Source organism: Protopterus annectens, chromosome 6.part0, assembly GCF_019279795.1.
Source record: "Protopterus annectens isolate FY-2018-M chromosome 6.part0, PAN1.0, whole genome shotgun sequence".
Taxonomy (NCBI): Eukaryota; Metazoa; Chordata; order Ceratodontiformes; family Protopteridae; genus Protopterus; species Protopterus annectens.
In genome coordinates, this window is record NC_056737.1 from 1,716,040,189 (window position 1) to 1,716,063,721 (window position 23,533).

Sequence of the window (23,533 nt, forward strand, 5' to 3'; positions counted from 1 at the left end):
CCTCATTCTTCATCCAAAACATTATTCTATATTATTCTGTTCCCACAATTTCCATTTTTTCTATGTAATTTTCTCCTACCCTTTTCTAAAGATCCCACTTCTAGTTCTTTTATCTCGTTTACTATACTAACTGCTTCTAGTACAGCTGGTTTAGACTTTGATTTCTATTTGCTAGTAATTGCTTTTTTGCAGCCACCAGAATTAAACTTAGCAGGCTTTACTATGACTAGGCAATTCTGTACCACAGCCCAAAAAAATAATTTCCTTGGTTAGATCAACTTGCTCACCCAGTATTTCTGACAGAGTAGTCTGCAGGGAATTCTTAAAGTCTGCCAACTCATTGCACTGTGAAAAACTATGTTCCCAGTTATCTCTTTCTTCCCCATCACACATCCTACATTTGCAATCTACCCAAGGAAAATTTTTTGGAGTCTGCTTGGGGAATAAAAATACCTATGCAAACACTTCCAAGCAAAAATCCTAAATCTTATAGACTTTGTTGTATATTTGGAAGTCATACTTATATCCTTCCATTGTTTCTTTGTGAATGGCTTATCCAGTCTCTCTTCCCAATCCTTTCTAACCTCCTCTGATTGATTCCTACAGTCACTGTGCAATATTTTAAATGCACTACTAATTATCCCTTTTTTAACAGTGGCTTCTGTTCTAGATTCTACTAAAAACTCTACCAGTGCTGTCTTTCAATTAGGATCCCCCTATTCCATTCTATTTGCCTATACTCTGATATCAATCCTTGATATGGATGGCAGTCTTTAGCCTGCAGTCCAAATAGATTTTTGGCCTCTTCCCAGTCTATTACCTTTCCCTCTCACTCTAATTATTTGCTCCCAATACCTTGGTTTCTTTGCCAATTTCCTCCAGTAAATTCCAGCCCCCTCTTGTCTATGCTCTATACCCCTAATTCCAGTCATCCTTATCAGCAGAATCTTTCTCCATTCCAGTGATGGCTTAGTTCTTTGAATACTTTCTGCTACTTTATGAGTATAACATTATGTATGGTTATTGTTATTCTCCTTAAGGATCTGTATCCAAAATCCCAGTCTCTCCTGATTTCTTGAGTTTCTACCCATTTCATCATCATTTCTTTCCACTTTTAATTATAGCTTTTTTCCTGTCCCATGTATAGGAGCCTTAACCATGTAGCTCTGAAATCCCCTTCAAATCAGATAATCCCAAACCACCTTGTTCTATTGGAAGAATGCACTTTTTGCATAATTTCTCTGCCTCATGCCATCAGGATCTGAGGTTCAGTCCTAGCCAGTGGTCACCTTCTATGTGGAGTTTCCACATTCTTCCCATGTCTTCATGGATTTACTCTAGGTACCCATTTTTTCTTCAAGAACCATGTTAGATTTTATGAATATAAATCTGAAATTAATTATGTTGTAAATATGCTGAAAGAAAAGGCTTGCTTAAATGCAGAAACAAAGTTTAAGTAATATGTGATCAGCAGTCATACTAAATGACCATGGCTTGAAAAAGGAATCTGCTGAATGGACATTATTCCCTTACAGACTCAAAGCAGGATGTATGCAAGAACAAAAATGCAAAATCTGCTTTTTAAGAACAATGACATGTTATTCTGCATGGAAAAACAGGATGACAGATGTTTTTATACAAAGATCCAAATAAAATACAGGATGTTCACACTGTCAGAAAAGTTGATCTCTGACAATGTGTTTTCTCAAAAATATGTTTTTCTTCATAAAAAACAGTATATGCTTATCAGCATTGACATAAGAACACATGTTTCTATACACAGATTCAAATAGAATACAGGACAATGTGTTTCCTCAAAAATATGTTTTTCTACATGGACATCAGGACACTGTTACAGGATATTCACACTGTCAGAAAAGCTGGTCTCTTACAATACATTGTTAAACAAGGAAGTTTAGTATTGTTTCTACAGGATAAGCAATTCTCCAAAATATGTTTATGCATGACTAAAAAGAGTATATAAAGAGCTGTATAAATCCAGTTGTTTAGGGATATGGTAGGAACACATTTGGTGTTCTGAGGTAAATGTTATATCTCTCACATCATCTGTACTATATGAGAAGTAAAGTTGGAACAGTACTTTTAAGCTGCAACGTTTGTCCAGTTTTATTTATTATAAAAGTTATTGGTTACTGCTCTTAAAGACAAGTGCTGCAAAGTATATTCTCTCATCAGTGTATATTCTGCAAGTTTCTGTATGCAACAGACTGTGAATGCAAATATAACTAGACTTTGAATTTTAGCAAGAATCCATCCAGGCAAGAAGCAAGAAGCAAGTAAGAGCCATATAATATTTTTTCAATGGCGAGGCAGCTGAGTGACTAGCACCATATAATTTTTTCAATGGCAAGCTAGTCTGCATTTGAACCTACAATCTGCATTCAAACACAGGAGGAGTGATGGTAAGCCCTGCAGAGGGTCACTTCAGTTAAATTGCAGTAACTAACATTTGTACGTATGTGTCAATTCTGAACAGAAGTATTCCAGTTTATGCAGCTTGCAGTAGTAAAGTTTTTAGACGTCTACAATCCGGAGTGAGACTAGTTCAAGAAATTCGCAGTGCCATAAATTCTTCAAGAAAAGGGGGATATCCACTAGCCCATCAGTCCACTGCCTGTTGTGCTTTCCCAGCTTCTCAAGTGACTTTGAAAAATTTCCAGCCATCTGCAACAACAGCCTGATCACCTGTTTTCTTGCTCACTGGTAAGACTTTTTTCTACGTCACATTTTTTAGTATGGTTGCTATTCGACAGTTTTGTATATTAGACAGTATGGATATTATTTATAATTCATGCAGGAGTAAACCAAACTTTAGTAAATTGCTATGTTGGTATACACAGCACATTAGTAAATGTAAAACCTTATTAGGGCAGGTTGATAGTAAGGCATTATGCAAATGTATTACAATATTTGACTGGTATCTCAAAGAAAACCATGTGAAATATGACAAATGTTTATTGTGTGCTTCAACAAAAACTGCATTTTGTGTATTATGTCATAAAAAATATTGCATCATATTGCGAAAGAAATAGACTGTAAAGACAGATCTGAAGAATTAACTAAGGGTAAAGTGTTTCCATTACATTCTGATGTTGAACAGTTATGTCCTGTCACCACATGTGAGTCAAATCAGTTACTGATAGAACCCCTAGTACATTTTGTTACAAAGGAATGTAGTAAACTTCTAAAAGACAGACACAATGAGTTCAGGAAGCTTAGACAAGTTATACATACATCTTTTCAAAAGGGCATAGGAGTTTCAGATTCAGCAGAACAGGCTCCTGAGACATATCAAGCAGACTATAAGGAAATTCAACAGAAGTTGCAGGATAAAGGAAATAAATTAGCTCAACTGACAGAGACTGGGAACTTCCTACATACACAGTTAATCTGTGCAAAAGAAATATATTTTATAATATGTTTATGTTTTGAAAATTGTTAAACATACATAGTAGGATGGTAGGATCTGATGTCTGGACAAATCATTCTTAAATGTTTTACTTTCATTCGGTTAAAGCAAGACATCTATCAGTACTACAGTAAAGTAAAGCATATGAATGCCATTCATTAGCATAGTCAAAAGGTAAACAAAACTGTTCTAGTGTATACAATTAAATAAAAATAGTTAATAAGAATAAAAATTTAAAGTCACAAGACTGACATGCTTGTATAAAGATATACAGATACAAAACAGACATGCATGTGTGTTCTTTTCATCTAGAGTACATCTGTTACAATACACAAGAATAACAGTCAGACAACAGCAAATATAAATAATATATAAATGTGTTGGCTAAACTAATATCTATTTTGTTTTTTACAATTTGTTTATAATTATATAGTAACACCAAACAGTTAAAGTTCTGAATTTTAAGAAGAAAAATCACAGATGGTATTATTCAAACAGTTTTTGTAAAATTAATGGCAGGACAGTTCAATAGTTAAATAAATAAATAATAAAAAAATACTGAAATACATGTAAGGTAATTGTAAAATGATGTCTATTTATGTTGTATAAATGCATAGTTATGCAAATCACAATCACATTAAAGGAAAAATGCTAAAAGAATTAACTATAGTTTACAGAGTATGAAATGTGAGCTAAGACCTTCCTAGACTGAATGAATAGTTACAGGAAATGCTGGAAAGATAATATAAACAACAAGACTGATTGCCAGGCAAGTAGCTTGAGTTTTTCTAAAGCATCATTGTTATTAAAACATAATTGTTAAAATGTTTACAGGCAACACTATTTAGTAATTGTCATAAAATGCCACAATTGTGCATAGATGTCACTGATAATCTGTTTGCAAGTAAATGTTAAAAGGACAAAAAAAAACTCAGTTGTATCAAGTACAGCCAGCAAATGGGCTATAGTATATATACAGTTCAAATCAATTGTGCAGGAGAATGTAAATGCCTACTAGTGGTAGTAAACAGCAAAAGCTTTATAAAAAGTTATCAAGTCAGACAAAAGTTCATAATTTAATAAAATAAATGTATAACCATAGTATTAGGCTAACATACATTCTATTTTCACAGCATAGGGCAGGTAAACAGTGCTGAAGTACTACAGGGGGAGGGGTACTTTCTCAGTTTTACACTGACTGTATAAGAGGGAGGGGCACTTTCTCAGTTTTACACTGACTGTATAAACAGACTGTGACAAGGGTCTGAAATAAAGCTACATAAAAATAAATAATAAGGGTCTAAAATAAAGCTACAGGAAAAAAAAAAATATCTCATTCATTCTTGACAATACTCTTTTAGGTAGAGGGAAAAACAGGTATTAGTGTATTAGAAATACTGGTAAACTGGATTAAACCTGACAGGATAAGATATTTTACAAGTTGTTAATAGCTATCATAATGGTTATTATTGTATTGTTTAGAATTAAATTATATTTACAGCCTGTTAAACGTAAAGCTATACAAGAGATGGTTTAAAAAAACAAGAGATGGCTTAAAACTGATTACAGCTATACAAGAGAGAATAAAGATATGCAAAAATGCATGAATGTTTCTAATAGCAAGAATGGTCACTATTTTTAATATGTTTTTGGCAAAACAATGTTGGTATAAAAAGCATGAATATTTTTAATAATTGTTGAGTATGTAGTTTAAAATAACAGGACATATGAATTTGGTATCAATTCCACTAGATATTTCTAAAGAGACAAACATTTTCCAAGATTTTGCTTAATATTAATGTTATTAAATTTGTAAGATTAGACTAAATGTACTTTATAGTCATTGTATGTACAAATGCAGAAGAATTCAGTACAAATGAGATTAATGTCTAGTAATAAATATGTGTGAAAACCATATTTAATAAAAAATGGGTCCAGGGTACCTACTAGATTGAAATGCATGAATAGCAAACAGTCTGTGTAAATACATACTGTACAGGATACATCGTAATAAGTTCAAAAGTAATTTGTCAAGTTGTAATATCATTGGTTTTACCACAGTAAAATAACTGCTTTCAAATATTTATTATCTAAGCCCAGTTCAGTACTTTATCAAGATGTTAATGGGCAGTTCAAAGACATGACCACAATGTTATGGTTAAAATGACATTGAAATTGTGTGTTTTCAGCAGTGTATAAATGCTTGCAGTAGCACATGGTTACTGTCTCTTATAGTTGGTTCAACAGTTGCAAAGAGTTAATGAAACAGTTCTAAGTCATAAATGAAATTCTATGATTGCAAAAGAATAAATTGATCAAGTTAAAAAAAAATAACATTAAAGCAGACACAGCTCATAACTGATAAAAAATATTTTCACAGAATGGTCTGCAAAAGAAAAAGTTGTTAAATACATTCAGTTTTGGTAGTAATACTTAATATCATTGTATTAACTATGTAAAATTGCATTTTGATTTGTTGTATCAAACTAAAGGTTTGTTTCTTGTGTTTTCTATATAAAATGTTTTGAGTATGTTTAAAAACAGAGGGAATTGTTAGATTTTATGAATATAAATCTGAAATTAATTATGTTGTAAATATGCTGAAAGAAAAGGCTTGCTTAAATGCAGAAACAAAGTTTAAGTAATATGTGATCAGCAGTCATACTAAATGACCATGGCTTGGAAAAGGAATCTGCTGAATGGACATTTTTCCCTTACAGACTCAAAGCAGGATGTATGCAAGAACAAAAATGCAAAATCTGCTTTTTAAGAACAATGACATGTTATTCTGCATGGAAAAACAGGATGACAGATGTTTTTATACAAAGATCCAAATAAAATACAGGATGTTCACACTGTCAGAAAAGTTGATCTCTGACAATGTGTTTTCTCAAAAATATGTTTTTCTTCATAAAAAACAGGATATGCTTATCAGCATTGACATAAGAACACATGTTTCTATACACAGATTCAAATAGAATACAGGACAATGTGTTTCCTCAAAAATATGTTTTTCTACATGGACATCAGGACACTGTTACAGGATATTCACACTGTCAGAAAAGCTGGTCTCTTACAAGACATTGTTAAACAAGGAAGTTTAGTATTGTTTCTACAGGATAAGCAATTCTCCAAAATATGTTTATGCATGACTAAAAAAGAGTATATAAAGAGCTGTATAAATCCAGTTGTTTAGGGATATGGTAGGAACACATTTGGTGTTCTGAGGTAAATGTTATATCTCTCACATCATCTGTACTATATGAGAAGTAAAGTTGGAACAGTACTTTTAAGCTGCAATGTTTGTCCAGTTTTATTTATTATAAAAGTTATTGGTTACTGCTCTTAAAGACAAGTGCTGCAAAGTATATTCTCTCATCAGTGTATATTCTGCAAGTTTCTGTATGCAACAGACTGTGAATGCAAATATAACTAGACTTTGAATTTTAGCAAGAATCCATCCAGGCAAGAAGCAAGAAGCAAGTAAGAGCCATATAATATTTTTTCAAACCATGTTGGCTGATTGACTACTCTAGATACATTCATATTTTATTTACCCTTGTCCATGTAACCTAACCGATGACTAAAAAAGGATCCCAGAATTGCCTTACATATCTGATTAGCAGATGAGAAATAAATAAGCTTTCTTACAATCTTACTAATGGTAACACTAAAAATATACTTTAAAATGATACTCCAAATAGAATTCCGAACACAAGAGCACTGAAACTAAAGTGTTACATGGCGTTCTACATTTTAGAAGTGCTAAATACTTGACTCGATATGGAGCTAAGAAGATAAAATAGCTTTGCTGCAATATGCCAGTTATGTTTTCTTTTCCACAATTTTTAAACTATTTTGCACTGACTTAAGTAATCCATACTCTGGATATGGACGACTCTCTGCAAACAGTAGAAAAAGTCATAATCAAACAACTGATGCTATGTTAACCAAGACTATAATACTATGAGCAGTATAAGACTTGTAGTATGGACAGCATTTTAATAGTTCAGTTAAAAAAGACAAGTGTTATTCAACATGGAACCAAGAGTGTGCAGCTAGTTCATTCTTTTATCACTGCAAGCTTACTTAATCTTATTTTACCTTATTAAAACTTTACAGTTCTTGCCCAGTACATTTGTAACATACTTACTGTCCAGATTTTTTCAAGCTGATCAAAGACATCTGTGACTCCAGGGAAAGCTGGTAATCCTTGCAGCATTTCAATAAATATGCATCCTGCACCCCTGGAGAAATACCAAAATATGCTGTAATATATGCTACCGAGTGGGGAAAGACAAGTGATTACACTCAAAAAAACCAATGCAAGACTTCTGTATTTGTTCTGCAGCATTTGTGCCTCAGCCAAATTACACTTTGTGGAATGCAACCAGAATACCTATAAGGTAGACTGCCAAGCACAAGAACAGCAATTCCACTTAACAAAAGGCTGCAATGAATTGTCTATGGATACTAAGTAACAATAAGCATTGCTACTGTTGCTGGCTATAGTAAATAGTAGAAGTTACACTGGTATTCTACTGTATATCTGCAAAAATAACAGTAAATGATCTACTTCATGTGGTTGGCATGAGCTGCAGTATGTATTGCTGAGTCACTTCAGTTATATGAAGCAGATTTCCTTTATTACATTACAATCTTCCTGGTTTTATATGGGGCTCCTGTCTTTAGTATTACAACTCAGTGCCTGATTATTAATTTATTTTAATGGATCAAGTAACCAAAATTCTGATTCTTCCTTCCAGAGCACAGCAGTGTCTTCTGTTATACCCTGTAACATGCAGGCCAATAAAATGTAAGCTTGGTAATCATTCCCACTTTCTCTCAATAAAATGTATCCAAGACATTTCACACCCAATTTACCTTCCTTGAAGAGTTTAACATTTTGTAGGTGACATTTAGATATTTCACAGTGCTGCTGTATATCAAATTTGGTTTTATTTTTATATGTGGATACTGGTAGCAGTGCTTTCTAACCCTAGGAAGAACCACCCAGCACTGTGTTAGACTAATTTGCTGGAGGTATGTATATATGTTCATGATTGATTTACCCCTTGGTATGGTCTACCTATTTTGGAAGTATGCTCATATTTTCAAACTTGATTTACCCTTTCACATGTTTTTTTTTTAATTGCCCTCCCTGTCCCACATGATTTTGAAGCTAAATAGTAAATAGAAGACCATGGTTATATGACCAACACACTGGATGCATTAATAATTTAAAGAAATAGGGTCCATATGTTGCATCATCCTTTTTCAGAATCAAAAATAAATGAATTTGTGAGGAAGATTTTTTGCAATAGCATGCATTAAAATCTATTACATTTGCACCACGTCTTTCTCAATAAATCATAAAATGCTTATAGCTGTGTGTCATTTTTGTCACTGCCAGTTTTTAAACTTGTATTTCTGAATAGTATACCAGAGAACTGCGGTGGTGGTGCTGCGGTAGCATTGTCGCCTCATAGCAAGACGTCCCATTCGATTCTCAGCTAGAGCGTCTTTTGTGTGGAGGCATACGTGAATGGGACGTGCCTTCGTTGAAGGTTGTGCGTCAGGGCTGGTATCCCGGTATGTAAAAATCCACTACCAATCATTAGCGGACCGGAGTTCTGCCGTGGCGACCCCTAACCGGGAAAAGCCGAAAGACACAAACAAATATCATAATCCTAGTGAAAATGGAAAGAGTTATGCACTATTTGGTCTTCAGGTTTTATGCTAATTAGATGCTCAGATCTTTGGCTGGATGTATCTAGTTTGCATGAGCCATTGTATCTATTATCAATGTCTACAGGTTAAAAAGATACTTGCCAGCATTACCAAACTGGTGGCAAATTCAAAAATAAACTGTAAAAGAAGTTTATTTATTCATTCTCTAAAATGTTTCTCCTTGTTGGAATTGTGATGGAAGCAAACCAAGCAGAGTAGACCAGATTTCCCTAGCCCCAGCAATGGATTCTATCTCACCCTGTGTGATTTCAAAATATTCCCAGGCACATTAAAAGATATAAATTCTCCCACATGTCCTAGGTGTGCTGAGTGTTGCCCTCCCAGTGGGCTTTGTTTATGTCACCTCCTATTGGGGATGCCAAGGGTCTTACCTGACAGAAGACTGACAGAAGAAGCTATTCTGGCACCTGGAGATGGATGCCAATATTCCATAGCAATTGAATGAATTCACTTCTGTTAAATCTGAGCTGGGAAGTAGAGGGCTCAGATGAAGATATTCTGTGCCCTAGATTGTGACAACTGATTCTCTTTTTGCATTTTAGGTTGTTTTTAATGTTGATGTCTGTAGTGGTATCATTGTTTTAAACAACAGGAATTGCCCATATATGTTTAGTGTTTTTATAACAACTGCATTTATTGGACTACTGATGAGTGAAAATATATTGTGTTTGGTCAAGTAACTAGCAAAGTTTCTTAGTTAAATGTTAAGTGTATTTGAACTGCTTATTAGGCTGATGAAGATAATGTGATATATGGACAAAAGTGCTCACTACTAATAAACTTCACCATCTGAAAATGACTGGCTGATACAATATTGCTTTGTTCTTTTATGTTTGGATTGCTGCAGTTTTGGCTTGACATCATGGATCAGGGGACTTTTGGTTCTCATATATATGACTATATATATAAATATGTGTCTACTGTACTTCATCGAAGAAACACTTCTTGAAAAAAGAACAGTAGACTCACACTTACGCGAAAGTGCACTTAACCAAAAGTGCACTTTCATGAAGAATGGTTCAACGAACCGTTAAGAAACACCAAAACAATGTTTTTGCAGGGGGCAATCCCCCCCCCCTGCACCCACATGTGGGGGGCTGTGCCCCCCACACCCCCCTACTTAAATATACCAACTCCGAGATCGCACTACAATGGAGAAACAGGTAAATTCCCTTTCCCCCACTGTAGTTGCTTTGGTGCCTCAGTATTCCTTAATGGTTCATTGAACCGTTCTTTGCGGAAGTGCACTTTCGGTTAAGTGCACTTTTGCATAAGTGTGGGTCTACTTTTCTTTTTTGAAGAAGTGTTTCTTCGATAAAGAGAAGTAGACTCATAAATATATATGTATGTGTGTGTGTGTGTGTGTGTGTGTGTGTGTGTGTGTGTGTGTGTGTGTGTGTGTGTGTGTGGATGTGTAGAATTACACTTAATCACTGATGTTAAGCTACACTGAGATTCAAGATATTGGATACTAAACCACTGAATTCAAAGAATTCCATCGAACCAACAGGACACTAAAAAGCTTTATGTAAAGCAGGAAAAAACAGTGTTTTTGCAGGGGAGAGGGAAAACCCTTTGCCCCCCCCCCCCCAATTTCTATTTTATATACACTAAATTCAAGATTGCTTCACTATAGGGAAAAGGATTAAATCTCCAAACTCTCTGTAAAATGATCTCAACAATAAATAGATACTTCTGAGGTACTGCTAAACCCTACCTTCTGCATAACATACACAGAGACAACATATAACCTTCAAAACAACATCACAGCCAGAGCAACTGAAACAAAATACACCTTATCTCTACATTCACACCTCACTGCTCACACATACGTAACACTACCGCATAAACACACACAACTCAAACATTGGCAATTGGATGAGACCTGCTACAATAATGCAATACAACCAACTAATCAATACACCTTACATCAAAAACTAATACACTGAAACACAAAATGTCAAGATTGATGGGTTTTATCAATCCATCAGAACCCATCAAGCAATGCAGGCTAAAATAGTACTTTTTATGAAGGTTTGCCCCCTGCATCGCCAACATAGTGGGGCTAAAACCACATGCTTCTGCTACTTTAATTCATTAACACCTAGCCTGAGTACCTCTCAACCATACCAAATTCCTCAGTATTTACCGTTTTTGAGGGGAAAAATAATGGGGTGCCACGAATTCCCGAGTGGCCCCTTTAATTCCCGATTTTTTTTGCTTATTTTTTTTATTTTGTGTTACAAGTTTAAATTTATGGCTGATGTCACCCACATCACCGGCCTACAGGGGCATGCGTGATGACATCAGCTTTGTTGGCCTCAGATTTTGAACTGATTTGGAGGGAGTATAACAGCAATGGAAGCTGACTATGCAGTGTGTAAATTTTAAGTTTTAGACTTCCGCCCACCACCCACAAAAATGGGCTCCTAGCTAGGTAAGAAAAAAAAAGAATTCTGGTAACAGGTCCAGTGGTTCAGCTCCATCTTTGTGGCTCGTTATATTCTGGCCAGGCCTCGTATGCAGCTCGCAGCTTCTTAGATTAGCAGCTCACACATGTGTGTACTAAGCAGATGTTAATTCCAGCTCTATGGCTAAGTTAAGTTATATTTGCAATTGCTGTGTAGTATGTGTGTTTTATATTTGATACTGATATTTCCTCCTGCTCTGTATGTGCGGTTCGTTATTTGTATGTCTGTGTGGTTGTGTGGCTCATTCTATTCTGGCCACTCATATGCAGCTCGCAGATTCTTAGTTTAGCAGCATCAAGTTATATTGCTGTTTCCTCCGTTCTATGGCTAAGGTCACTTTTATAACAGCTCGGCTCGCAGCTTCTTAGTTTAGCATCTCACATGTGTACTAAGAAAATGTTAAATCTGAAGTAGTTAACTTAATTTGTCAGCAACCTGTGGGTATCAGATCTGTCCTGGATCCGAGCCAGCAGCTTTCCAAGCTAGAGATCCGAGCTCTAAGCTCCTCCCCCTTACCCATAATACCCTGCTACCTCACTCCAGTCCTCAGATCTCATTTGCCGCAGCTTCTATAAGCATGAGTGATGAGCTCCTTGTGATTAGGTAAGATAAGGATAGGAATTTTCTCTACCTTTTTACCAGTTTTAAAAAGTGTGTGTGTGTGTGTGTGTGTGTGTGTGTGTGTGTGTGTGTGTGTGTGTGTGTGTGTGCACATGATAGTTGATCCCTCCCTTAGTCTAGTTTAGCTTAAGTTAATTTTAGTGTATTCCCCTTCCCCTTATCTGTGTGTTAGGGAGTGTGATTGTGGTAGACATAGCTGAAAGCCCTAAGGCCATCTTTTCCAAATGCTCTGAGTATGGCCATACGCTGTCCCAAGCTGATGGCCACACTCACTGCGTTCTTTGCCTGGGGGTTGCGCATTTGACATCAGGCTGCCAGATATGTGCCGCCTTTAACCCCCGGGCTTTGAGAGATAGGAGGAACAAGTTAATCTTAGCGGGCCTTTTACCCGCTGATTCTACTTCTTCCTCCTCTCCCTCAGTGGCGCCAGTCATGGCTGCAGCTGTTCAGCCAATGGTTCCTGCTCCCCTGGCTGGGACTCAACCTCCCACTGTGTCCCAGGGAGAGAGGGACCCTAGAAAGAAAGATAAGAGAGATACAGAGAGGGAGAAAGAGAGAGACAAAGACAGGGAGAGGCATAGGAGCCACAAGCAGCGGGCTGACTCAGCCCCCTCGGCCCCGCAAGCTAAGCAGCTCTATTCTCCCTTGAAGGTTCCCGGGTCCTCCCCCTCTTGGCTCCGTTCCCCACGTTTCTCTCCTGAGCCGGAGGAGGAGCCCCAGCCACCTTCGAGGTCATCAAGGTGGCCTTCCCGGCCAGCCTCGGGGCCTCTTCTAGGTGTACGAGAAGCCTTTCTGATGCGGACATGGACCGGATGATGCATCGCTTCCTTCAGGCCCAGATGCAGATGGGAGTGCTCTTGCCTCCCCCCCAGGGGGGGGGGCTTGGCCCCCTTCTTTGCCCCCATTGCTCCTTCGCTGATCCATTATCAGATTTTGGAGCCATCGGATCCGAGTAGCCTCGGAGCCGGGGAGTCGGCACCGATAGTAATCGCTACTTTGATGCCAGCCTTACCTTCGAGTTTATCTGGTCCCTTTTTGGATCCGAGCTCTCAGGGCCGTGAGCCGAGCCTTGGATCCGGAGGGGTGAGTGTGTCTTCAGCTCCGATGCGGTCAGAGCACACTTCCCTTTCGGGTCCGATCACTTCAGCTCTGGTGCCGATCCACATGTTGGATCCGAGGGGGCTGCGCTCAGATCCCAGGGAGAGTGGTTCACCTTCAGCTTTTGACATGGTGGAGAGGGTCCTCTCAAGGGATTCGAGGTCCCCGGCTCGTGCTATGGATCCACCCACCATTCCCTCGCAGATGGGCCTGTCTTCCATCATCCGGACCCAGGGACAGCCTGTGTCTATGCCCCAGCTAGTTCCTGTAGAGGAGCATGACCCCATTGGTGAGACCTCCTCGGACAGTCCCACCGAGGAGGTCCCTCACAAACGAAAGTGTAAGAGGAGGCACTTGGACTCCCCCCGAGTCCCTCATGGAAGACACTGACTTGGAGGAAGGGGAAGGTTCCCCCAGGTCACTCCCCGAGGACGTCTCCTTTGGAGACATTATGGAGATGCTGTGCATTAGAGGGGGGTGGTCAGCCCAGAAACCTTCCTTGGATGAGTCAGTGTTTCTGGAGGTGTTTGATGCAGGCCCGTCTACCTCTTGGGTGTCCCCTCCAGCCGACCCCCTGGTAGACCTAATTACTACCAGGGCATGGAAGGAGCCGGATACTGTAGAGCCAATTCCCAGGAGACCAGATAAGATCCTTAGTCCCCTGACAGACAAGACAGCATGGAGTAAAGGTCCCCCGGTAGATGCCATGGTGGTGGCAGCTGCCACTAAGAAGGAACTGGCACAGGATAGTTCCTCGGTCCATCCTCCTGACAAGGAGTCTCAGACGATGGATCGCATCGGAAAGCAGATGTTTGCTTCAGCCACCTTTTCCATAAGGGCACTGAATTACTTGGCACACATGATTAGGCTTCAGCGGGATCTAGTAAAAGAGTACGCTGGGTCTCCCCTGGAGTCCATGTCGGCGGAGGACAAACGAACTTTCTCAGCTCGCATAGCCACTCTAAAATCGATATCCAACACATCTATGCGGCTTCTCTCCTATGCCACGGAGGGGGCAGCTAGAGTAGGCATCGCCTTACGGAGTCACGCCTGGCTCTGACTTTGCGACTTTGCGGAACCCTTCAAGGCATCCTTCGTGAATGCTCTCTTTGATGGTTCTATGCTGTTTGGCAAGACCATCTGCGATATGCTGCTCCAGAGCGAGAAAGACGGGAAGATGCTGTCTGCCGTTGGAATCAGCTTCTTGGCTCCTCAAAGGTCCTTTTCCAGGAACCAGAGAGGACAAAAGAAGATGTGGTTCCGGAAATCCCAGCAGTCCCGTTATGCTCCGGACCCTTCTTCCTTCAGAGGCAGGGAAGGACAAGGTGGACACCGGCCCAGAGGCAGGGGGGGGGTCGAAGAATTTCGGGTTGAGGGAACCTTTTTCCAACCGACCCGTGCAGCAACCCTGAGGGGTTGCCCAACTGCTCCTCTCTGGAGGCAGTCGGGGGGCATTTCACAGAACACCTAGCACATTGGGAGTCCATCACGACAGATCGCTGGGTGCTCTGAATAATATCCAGAGGTTACTCTATCCCCTTCATAAATCTTCCCCCTCAGTTGAGGCTCCTCCCCGATGTTCCACCCAGTCAGAGGGAGGCGGCGGCTTTAGAAATAAAGAAGCTGCTAAGAAAAAGAGCCATCCAGCACGTCCCCCCAGGCCAGTCTGGGACGGGCAATTACTCCAGGTTCTTTTTGGTGCCAAAAAAGATGGGGGACTTAAGACCAATTCTCGACCTGTCTACATTGAACCTGTTCATTGTCAAAGAGAAATTCCGGATGGTCACTCTTCAATCTATTCTCCCACTTCTGCAGGAGAATGACTGGATGTTCTCCATAGATCTTAAGGATGCATACTACCACATTCTCATGGACAGGCGATCCAGGAGGTTTCTCTGCTTTCAGTTGGGGGCCAGTCATTATCAGTTCAGGATCCTCCCTTTTGGCCTCACCACAGCCCCCAGGGTGTTCACCAAGGTCATGGAAGTTGTAGCGGCCCACCTGAGGCTTCAGGGAATACAGGTCTTTCCTTACCTGGATGACTGGCTCTTCACCGCTCCCACCAGGCATCTACTATGCTCAGCCAGGGATTGCTTCCTGCTCTTGGCCCACCAGTTGGGGATCACTATAAATTACAAAAAATCATCCCTTCAACCTGTTCAGGTCTTGGACTTCATGGGGGCCAGAGTAGACACACTTCAGTCCAAGGCCTTCTTGACATCAGACAGACTCCGCAACTTATCTCTCCACATCTTAGCACTTCTACAATCTCCGGCCCCACCAGCGGAATTAGTCTTGAGAGCCCTAGGGTCCATGGCAGTAGCTATCAACCTTTCACCCCTAGTCCGCTTGAATATGAGGGTTCTTCAATGGACCTTACAGATCCAGTGGTTTATCCTTCGACATCCGTTGGACTCACTGATTCCCCTCAGTAGAGCTTGCAAGGACTCCCTACTTTGGTGGCTCCATTCCTGAGAGCTTCAGGAAGGGTGGCCATTTTTGATGCCTCAACCCCAAGCCACGGTGACCACGGACACTTCTCGCCTGGGGTGGGGGGGCATTGCATGGGCAGAGCTGTCCAAGGCACATGGACTCAAACAGAGACTGTTCTGCATATCAATGTTCTGGATATGAGGGCAGTGCTTCTAGCGTTGCAAGCTCCCTATGCCCTTCTTCCTCCAGGGACTATTGCAATTCAGAGCATGTCAGTGGTCTGGTACATCAACAAACAGGGGGGACCAGGTCTTACCCTCTTTGCCGAGAGGCCATGAGCATTTGGGAGTGGGCGATATCCACCAACTGTTTTCTGCTAGCAACGCACATTCCGGGTCAGTCCAACATTTTAGCGGACAAGCTGAGTCGAACTATCCTCTCACCTTACAAGTGGTCTCTGAACTCCTTAGTAGCAAAACAGATCTTCCTCAAATGGAGTCAACCTTGCTGCGATCTCTTCGCATTGCCTTTGAATGCAAAGTGCAGCGAATCTTTTGCTCTAATTCCCCCACGGGGGAGAGCCCCAGAGACGCTCTAGTTCATGCTTGGCCATCCGGTCTTCTTTATGCTTATCCTCCTCTCCCGTTAATGACAAAATTCTTACAGAAAGCTCGTCGGTTGGGGAGCAAGGTTATCCTCATAGCCCCCATTCTGGCCTCGTCAAACCTGGTTCCCGTATCTATGGTCTCATCTCATAGCTCCTCTTTGGATCTTGGATCCCATTCTGGATCTGATCTCTCATCCTTCGGGATTGAAAACTCCGAATCTGGACGACCTCAAGCTCTCGGCTTGGTTGATCCAGTTCCATTAGTGGCTAAGACTCCCGGTATCTCATCCGCAGTTAAATTCATCCTGGTGGCGGTGCATAAGCCTTCTACCAGGAAGGTCTACAACAGTAAATGGAAATGTTTTTCCATCTGGGCCTGGCGTAGGAATTTGGACCCTTTTACGGCTCCCATTCCAGCAGTACTTGGATTCCTATCTCACATTTTCCATCAAGGGGCCAGTTCTTCTACTGTGAAGGTTCAAATGGTGGCCATTTCCCACTTACACATTGGGGACAATCTTGGTCCTTTAGCTTCCACTAAGATCTGTAAGACTTTCTTAAAGAGCACCTTTCTTTTAAGACCTCCTGTCAAGAATGCGGTTCCTCCATGGGACCTAACCTTAGTCCTTCAGGCTCTAACTGGTCCACCCTTTGAGCCAGCAGCTTCTGTTGACTTAAAGTTCTTGTCTTGGAAAACTGCCTTCTTAATTGCTATTACCTCAGCTAGAAGGGTATCCGAGCTTCAGGCCCTTTGTACTAAACCCCCGTATCTTGTCTTCCATAAGGACAGAGTATCCCTCAGGACTAATCCTTCCTTCTCACCTAAAGTGGCTTCCGAGGCTAACATCAACCAATCCATTAATCTGCCTGTTTTCTTCCCTAACTATCAGAACAAGGGGAAGTACAGACTGCATTCATTAGATGTGCATAGACAATTGTGCTTTTACTAGCACAGAACAGCTGCCTCTGGCAAGTTGGAGCAGCTCTTTGTTTCCTTTGCTAAGCCATTCTTGGGTAAACCAGTAATGAAGGTGACTCTAGCTAGATGGATATCTCACTGCATTTTTTTCACATACAAAATTTATGGTTGGCCGGAGCCCTTGGGGGTTCATGCTCATTCTACCTGTTCTATGGCTACCTCTGCTGCATTTTGGTCAAGAGTTCCCTTGGATAACATCTGTTCTGCGGCTACTTGGGCTTCTTCTCATACCTTTATTTCACATTATGAATTAGATCTGATATCCAGAGGGAGGGCGGCCTTTGGCTCTGCAGTGCTCCGGAATATTCTTTCTTGAGGACCTCCCAAGTTTTTTGGTAGCTGGGGACTCTGTCCCGCAGGTTGCTGATCAAATGAAGTTAACTACTTCAGATAAAGAAGTTATGTACTCACCATAACGTTCCATCTGAGTAGGTAACTTCATTGGTCAGCAACCGACCCCCCCCCCCCCCACACTCCTTCCCTCTAACCTGGCTTTCGTTACCTGAATGATAGAATGATTCAGTCCTGGTATGCATCAGGTTAGGATGTTCAGGTATTGTTTGTCTTGGTGTTGTTTGGTAATTGGGCAAACTCGATCTGAGGACTGGAGGGCGGTAGCAGGGTATTATGGGTAAGGGGGAGGAGCTTGGAGCTCGGATCTCTAGCTTGGAAAGCTGCCGACTCGGATCCAGGACAGATCCGATACCCACAGGTTGCTGACAAATGAAGCTACCTACTCAGATGGAACGTTATGGTGAGTACATAACTTCTTTTCCCGGCTCTGTTGCTGTTTCCTCCACCACTCATATGCAGCTCTATGCCTAAGCTAATTTATTTGATATTGCTGTTTTCTCTGCTCTGGTAAAGCTCACATGTGTGTACTATTAAGCAGACATTAATTCTGGCTTGCTAAGTACTTATTTGATTACACTCATTCAATAAACCATTAATATTTAAGTTTGTCTTCTTATTATACACAGGCAGAACTTTTGAATCTGGCATTATTTTGTCTCATGATGAAAATTGTGCTCGTAGTCGTTTCCTTCTCTGAGTATCTAGTACATTTTCACACTCTCTGACCAAACCATTTCCGAGTTTCTTTATTGAAACAGTTGATGGCTACACCACCGCTGACTTTTTTAAAACTGGACACTGATGAACGTTCACCTTGCAATTGACGGCGTCATGTCTCCATGCCAATAGGAAGCATTTGCAGGTTCATTGAAATAGATTGCATTCCTTGTTAAGTTTAGCAAAAAAAAAAAAATAAAAATCCCAGAAATGTTTTATACAAGTGTCTGTTCTTAGTATAGACATTAATTAGCATTCCTGTAAGACATTATTGAATTCACTTTCATCTGTCTTTTGTATGTCATTCTGCATTACGGGTGCATCCCAGTATATGCCATGTCTGATGCAATCCAGGGAAATGCTAAAATTCGAAACCTTGATGGAAAGAAACTTAAAAGTCCCAAATGCTGTGGAACACCTGTCTGATTTAGTCAGTCTTCAACTAAAAAATAATATAATTTCAAGTTTACCCGGGAAACTAAACACTGACCACATATAAGCAAATGCACAGTGGCATTCGCTTCAGAGGACACTCACAGAATTGAAGTTTGGCAATACGAAATCAGCCAACCGACATTCGGCATTCCTGTATTCTCTGGACCTTCATTCTTCATTTTGATGGATAGTAAACCTACACACACACACACACACACACACACACACACACACACACACACACACACACACACACACATGCATGCACACACACACACATACGGCAGAGTCCACTCTCATTTGTAAAATTTATACCATACAAAATCTATACTTTCTTTGCTAGAAAAGTTTGTATTCAACATATACTCTGCCTTTGTGTTTCTAAATGATGTGTTATCGACAATTTCTGCCCATTGTTCAAGTCACATATTGTATCTTATTTCTTTGTCTACCTTATGTTATATACAAATCTCAACTGTCTGATTTTATTTGATAACTTTTTAATTATATGTTTTCTACCTTATGTTATATGCAAATCTGTATTGTTTGATTTTACTGTTATTTTATTCACCTAGGCTGGGCCTGAAATTGATTTAATATGATCAAGGTACACACACACGCAGATGTGTGGAGATACACACAAACACGAGTGATCCTGCACAGTCCACTCCTGACATGTATGCCATACACCATGAACACAATCAACACTAAATGTGTCTTTGCACTGCAGGGCACACAGTCCATAATTATGTACATCTTCACATTACTATGGTCCTTTCTCCTGGTACTAACAGTGTTGCAAATCTGTAGAATGCATTAATCTACTGTGCTTTGTGCTTTTTTGCAACTATGCTCCCCTTCCCAAAGCATTCATCTCCATCAGCACTGACATCAAAAAAACAAAAGTCCCCTTCTGTTGGTTCCTCCTCGGAACTAAGAGCTAAGGTTTTGAAGCTCTCTGAACTGATTCCTTCTTTGGCACTGGGGCGGCCTGTGCTATTGGACTGCCGGACTGCAACCCCCCAGCTGTAAAAATAAAGAAATTAAATTCAAATATGCGCACTAGTCCAGACTGCTGCTGAGACTGTCTGGAGCATGCGCGGACTGTTTCAGCAGCAGTCCAAGCAGGGGTTTGCAGCAGCTATGGATTTATGGCACGAAATCTACTACAGGTAAGGGTGTGTGTGTATGCCCCAGTTGCTATATACTACTGGCTAGACTCATGGTGGTGTGGTAGGGAATACCTCAGGCTTGAACCCTGTACCTTGTATGCAGGTGTTAAAGACCTGAATTCCCTACCCACCACCATTTGTAAAAATATTGCAGATTTTTGCCTCATATTTGATCTGATCTGTTCCTCATAATATATGTGGTTTCTAAATGTTGCAATGCTTGATATTTGATGGTGCAGTGGTAGCATTGTTGCCTCACAGCTGCAGGTTCTCAGGTTTGATTCTTGGCTGGGGTGCCTTCTGTGTGGGGTCAGCATCTTCTCCCTGTGTTTGTGTGGGTTTGCTTTTGTCTCCTCCCATGTTACAAAGACATGTCTGCATTATTTCTTCCTGGGCCTCTGCTGAAAATTGTTTTTTTTGTTCCAAGTCAGACTGTCCTGATTAACAAATGTTAAATAAAATTGACAGGCATTTGCATTTCAGACTTCAGGTTTTTGAATGTTTAATTCCTTACATATTTGATGGTGCAGTGGTAGCATTGTTGCCTCACAATTATAGGTTTTTCTGGTTTGATTCTTGGCTGGGGTGCCTTCTGTGTGGAGTCTGCATCTTATCCCTGTGTTTGTGTGGATTTGCTCTGGTGTCCTGCCATTTTACAAAGACATGTGTCTGCAGTATTTCTCCCTGGGCCTCTGCTGAAAATTGTTTTTGTTCCATCAGAAGTAAAATTGACAGGCATTTGAATTTCAGACTTCATATTCTTCAGAAAATACATAGTAACACAATCTAAGTTTATAAGATGAATATTTGAAATTTGTCCTTATTTTTGGGACTGTATTGCCCATTATTGGCTTTGTCCAGGTTTTTTGTGCTAAGGTTGACAGCTATGGCAAGAACTGAATTCACTGAATATGTTTGAGGGCTGTATTCCCTCATTACTGGGTTTGTCCAGGTGTTTTGTGCTAAGAGGTTGACAGCTATGGTGAGAACTGAATTCATTAAATGATAGCCATTTAAGTTTCAGTCTCTCGCTCTTTCACAAAGCAGCTGATTTGGCGTAGTGGTATGTTGTTCTGACTGTTTTGCACAGGGACCTTGGCAGTAAAATGTATGGTGGTAACACAGCATTTCTCTTTCACAAAGCAGGTAATTTGGCATAGTGGTATGTTGCTCTGACTCTTTTGCACAGGGCCCTTGGCAGTAAAATGTATGGTAGTAACACAGCATTTTATTCTAGCAACTTTCCAAGATTATACAAGCAATGTTTAATATGTCCCTGGTTTTTGGGCTTTTGACCCCCCCCCCCCAATAAATTTGGCTTTTTCCAGATTTCTTGTGCTGCAAAGTTGAGATGCAGTTGAGTATTGAGTAGATTTTACAAGGAGCTGAGAGCTGCAGGGGAAGAGAAGTTTAGTGCTGCTTATGCTAAGTCAGCTTGCATTGTTAATAGCACAACAGGTTGTGTACTTCTTTCTGATGCAGAAAATTGTTGGTTCTACTCCCACAAGGGGTGAATGCTGCCGTACTGAAAAAGTTAAGGTACTAACTATGAGCCTGTTATCAGTTTGTCATCCATTTCCTGTTGCAATATTACTAGATTATCATTTTTAATGTAATATAGGCAATTTATTCCTCAGGGGCATCAGACACTTTATTTTTCGATGAAACCATGAAATATAAAGGTGTTTGCTAGCAGCAACCTCTTCATTTGTTACAGATTTATTTAATGTGGAATTATTTAGATGACTTTTTTACTTCTTCAGAGACTGCACATATTTACTGATAATGGTGGACTGTAGAATTGTGCATATTTGCTGATAATGGTGGACTGTAGAATTGTGCATATTTACTGATAATGGTGGACTGTAGAAGTTTGAGTAGACTTTTATGATGGAAATGTTCTGAACTGGGTAGTTTTGTCATTATGGGTGCATGCATTTTGTTTCATTGTTTACTGGAAAGATGCTCTGAATTGGGCAGTTTTGTCATTATTGGTGCATGCGTTTTGTTTCATAGTTTACTAGAAAAATGTTCAAAACAATAGGAAGGTGTATCAAAGAGCACATGTATGTTTCATATGCAAGGGGCCTATGATTTGAAAACAGCCCAGAATTGATCTTTATCTGCCACTAGTAAAATGTATTTTCTTTGAATGTGGGTTTCATTGCTGTTTCAATTAATGTGAGTTTCAACTTCAAGGGCAGAGAAGTTTTAATGCTAAGTTTGTTTAGCAGATGTCTTAGTGTTTGTGCTGTAAAATGCAAAATAAAACTTTCAAATGAAGTCCAAATAATCATAGAAGTAAATCAGTATGCACATTAGTGTTTATGGTAAATGGAGTGAAATAGCCAAGTAATGGATCATTGGAATGGCTGCAGGGGGAGGCTCCATTCGACCATGATTTTGTGAGGGGGAAGGGCGGCAAACTTAAAGACAGATAGCTGAACTATACCTCCCAACTGTCCAGATTTTCAAAGAATGAATAGATTTTTGCTTCTTATTTTTGGTTTGTTCCTCATAAAATTTGTGGTTTTCTGGCAAATCATTTAGGAATTAAATCATTAAATAATGACACACTGAGTTTCAGACTTCATAACCTTCAAAAAAATGCATGCTAAAGTAAGACCTGTTGTTCTATCAACTGTCTCAGTTTATACAAGAGAAATTTTTAGTACTGTTTATATGTTCCCCCAATATATTTGGCCTTGTCCAGATTTATTGCATTAATAGGTGGAGAGGTACATGCAAATAAATTGCTTTATAGAATTAGGCATAGCCAAACCTCTCAACTGTCCCTGATTTTGGCTCAAAATGTTGCTCTTCCCTCTAATAATCCCTCCACAAAATAACAATTTTGGAAGAAAACATGGAGGGTTTACAATTAAGAAATAACTGTAATAATCAGAGTTATAGATTACTTTTATTTCAGAAATGCATGTAGATTCTTTTATTTTGCCAGCTGCTCAAGTTAGCAGTACTAATATTAAAGTGTCCCTTCTTTGACAGGTTCCCAGCTGTATTGTGTGGCTATTTTATATTTTTACATTACATTTTTGGTCCATTTTTCATAAAATTGTGTTTTTTTGGCAAATTAGTGACAAATCATTAAAGACTGAAGTTAGAAAATAATGACAGACATTTGAGTTTCAGATTTAATACCATTCAGAAAATTCATACTAATGCAATACCTATTCTATTATCTTTCTAAGTTTATAAGAGCAATATTTAAAAACTGTCCTTATTTTTGGGCCTTTGTCCCACTTCTTTGTATGGCTTTGTCCAGATTTCTTGCTCTGAGGTTGAGAGGTATGACAAATGTGTCAGGGCCATCACAGTCAGCCAGAGACATTTCAAATTGTGACATACTTGTTGCACCCCACTCCCCCCATGTAGTGATTCTGGATGTGTCGAAGCAAGGCAAGGAGTAGTTATGCAGTGTAAATATGCAGAGCATCCCCCCCATCC

General features: G+C 39.8%; 1 protein-coding gene across 1 annotated transcript in view; it reads right to left on the reverse strand.

Moving 5' to 3' along the window:
* CDK15 (cyclin dependent kinase 15) overlaps positions 1-23,533 on the reverse strand; it is a 1,846,298-nt gene that overhangs the window by 663,164 nt on the left and 1,159,601 nt on the right. Inside the window, exon 10 of the mRNA XM_044075109.1 lies at positions 7,584-7,677. Within this exon, the coding sequence (XP_043931044.1) occupies positions 7,584-7,677 (94 nt within the window). The remainder of the gene's footprint in view (positions 1-7,583; positions 7,678-23,533) is intronic.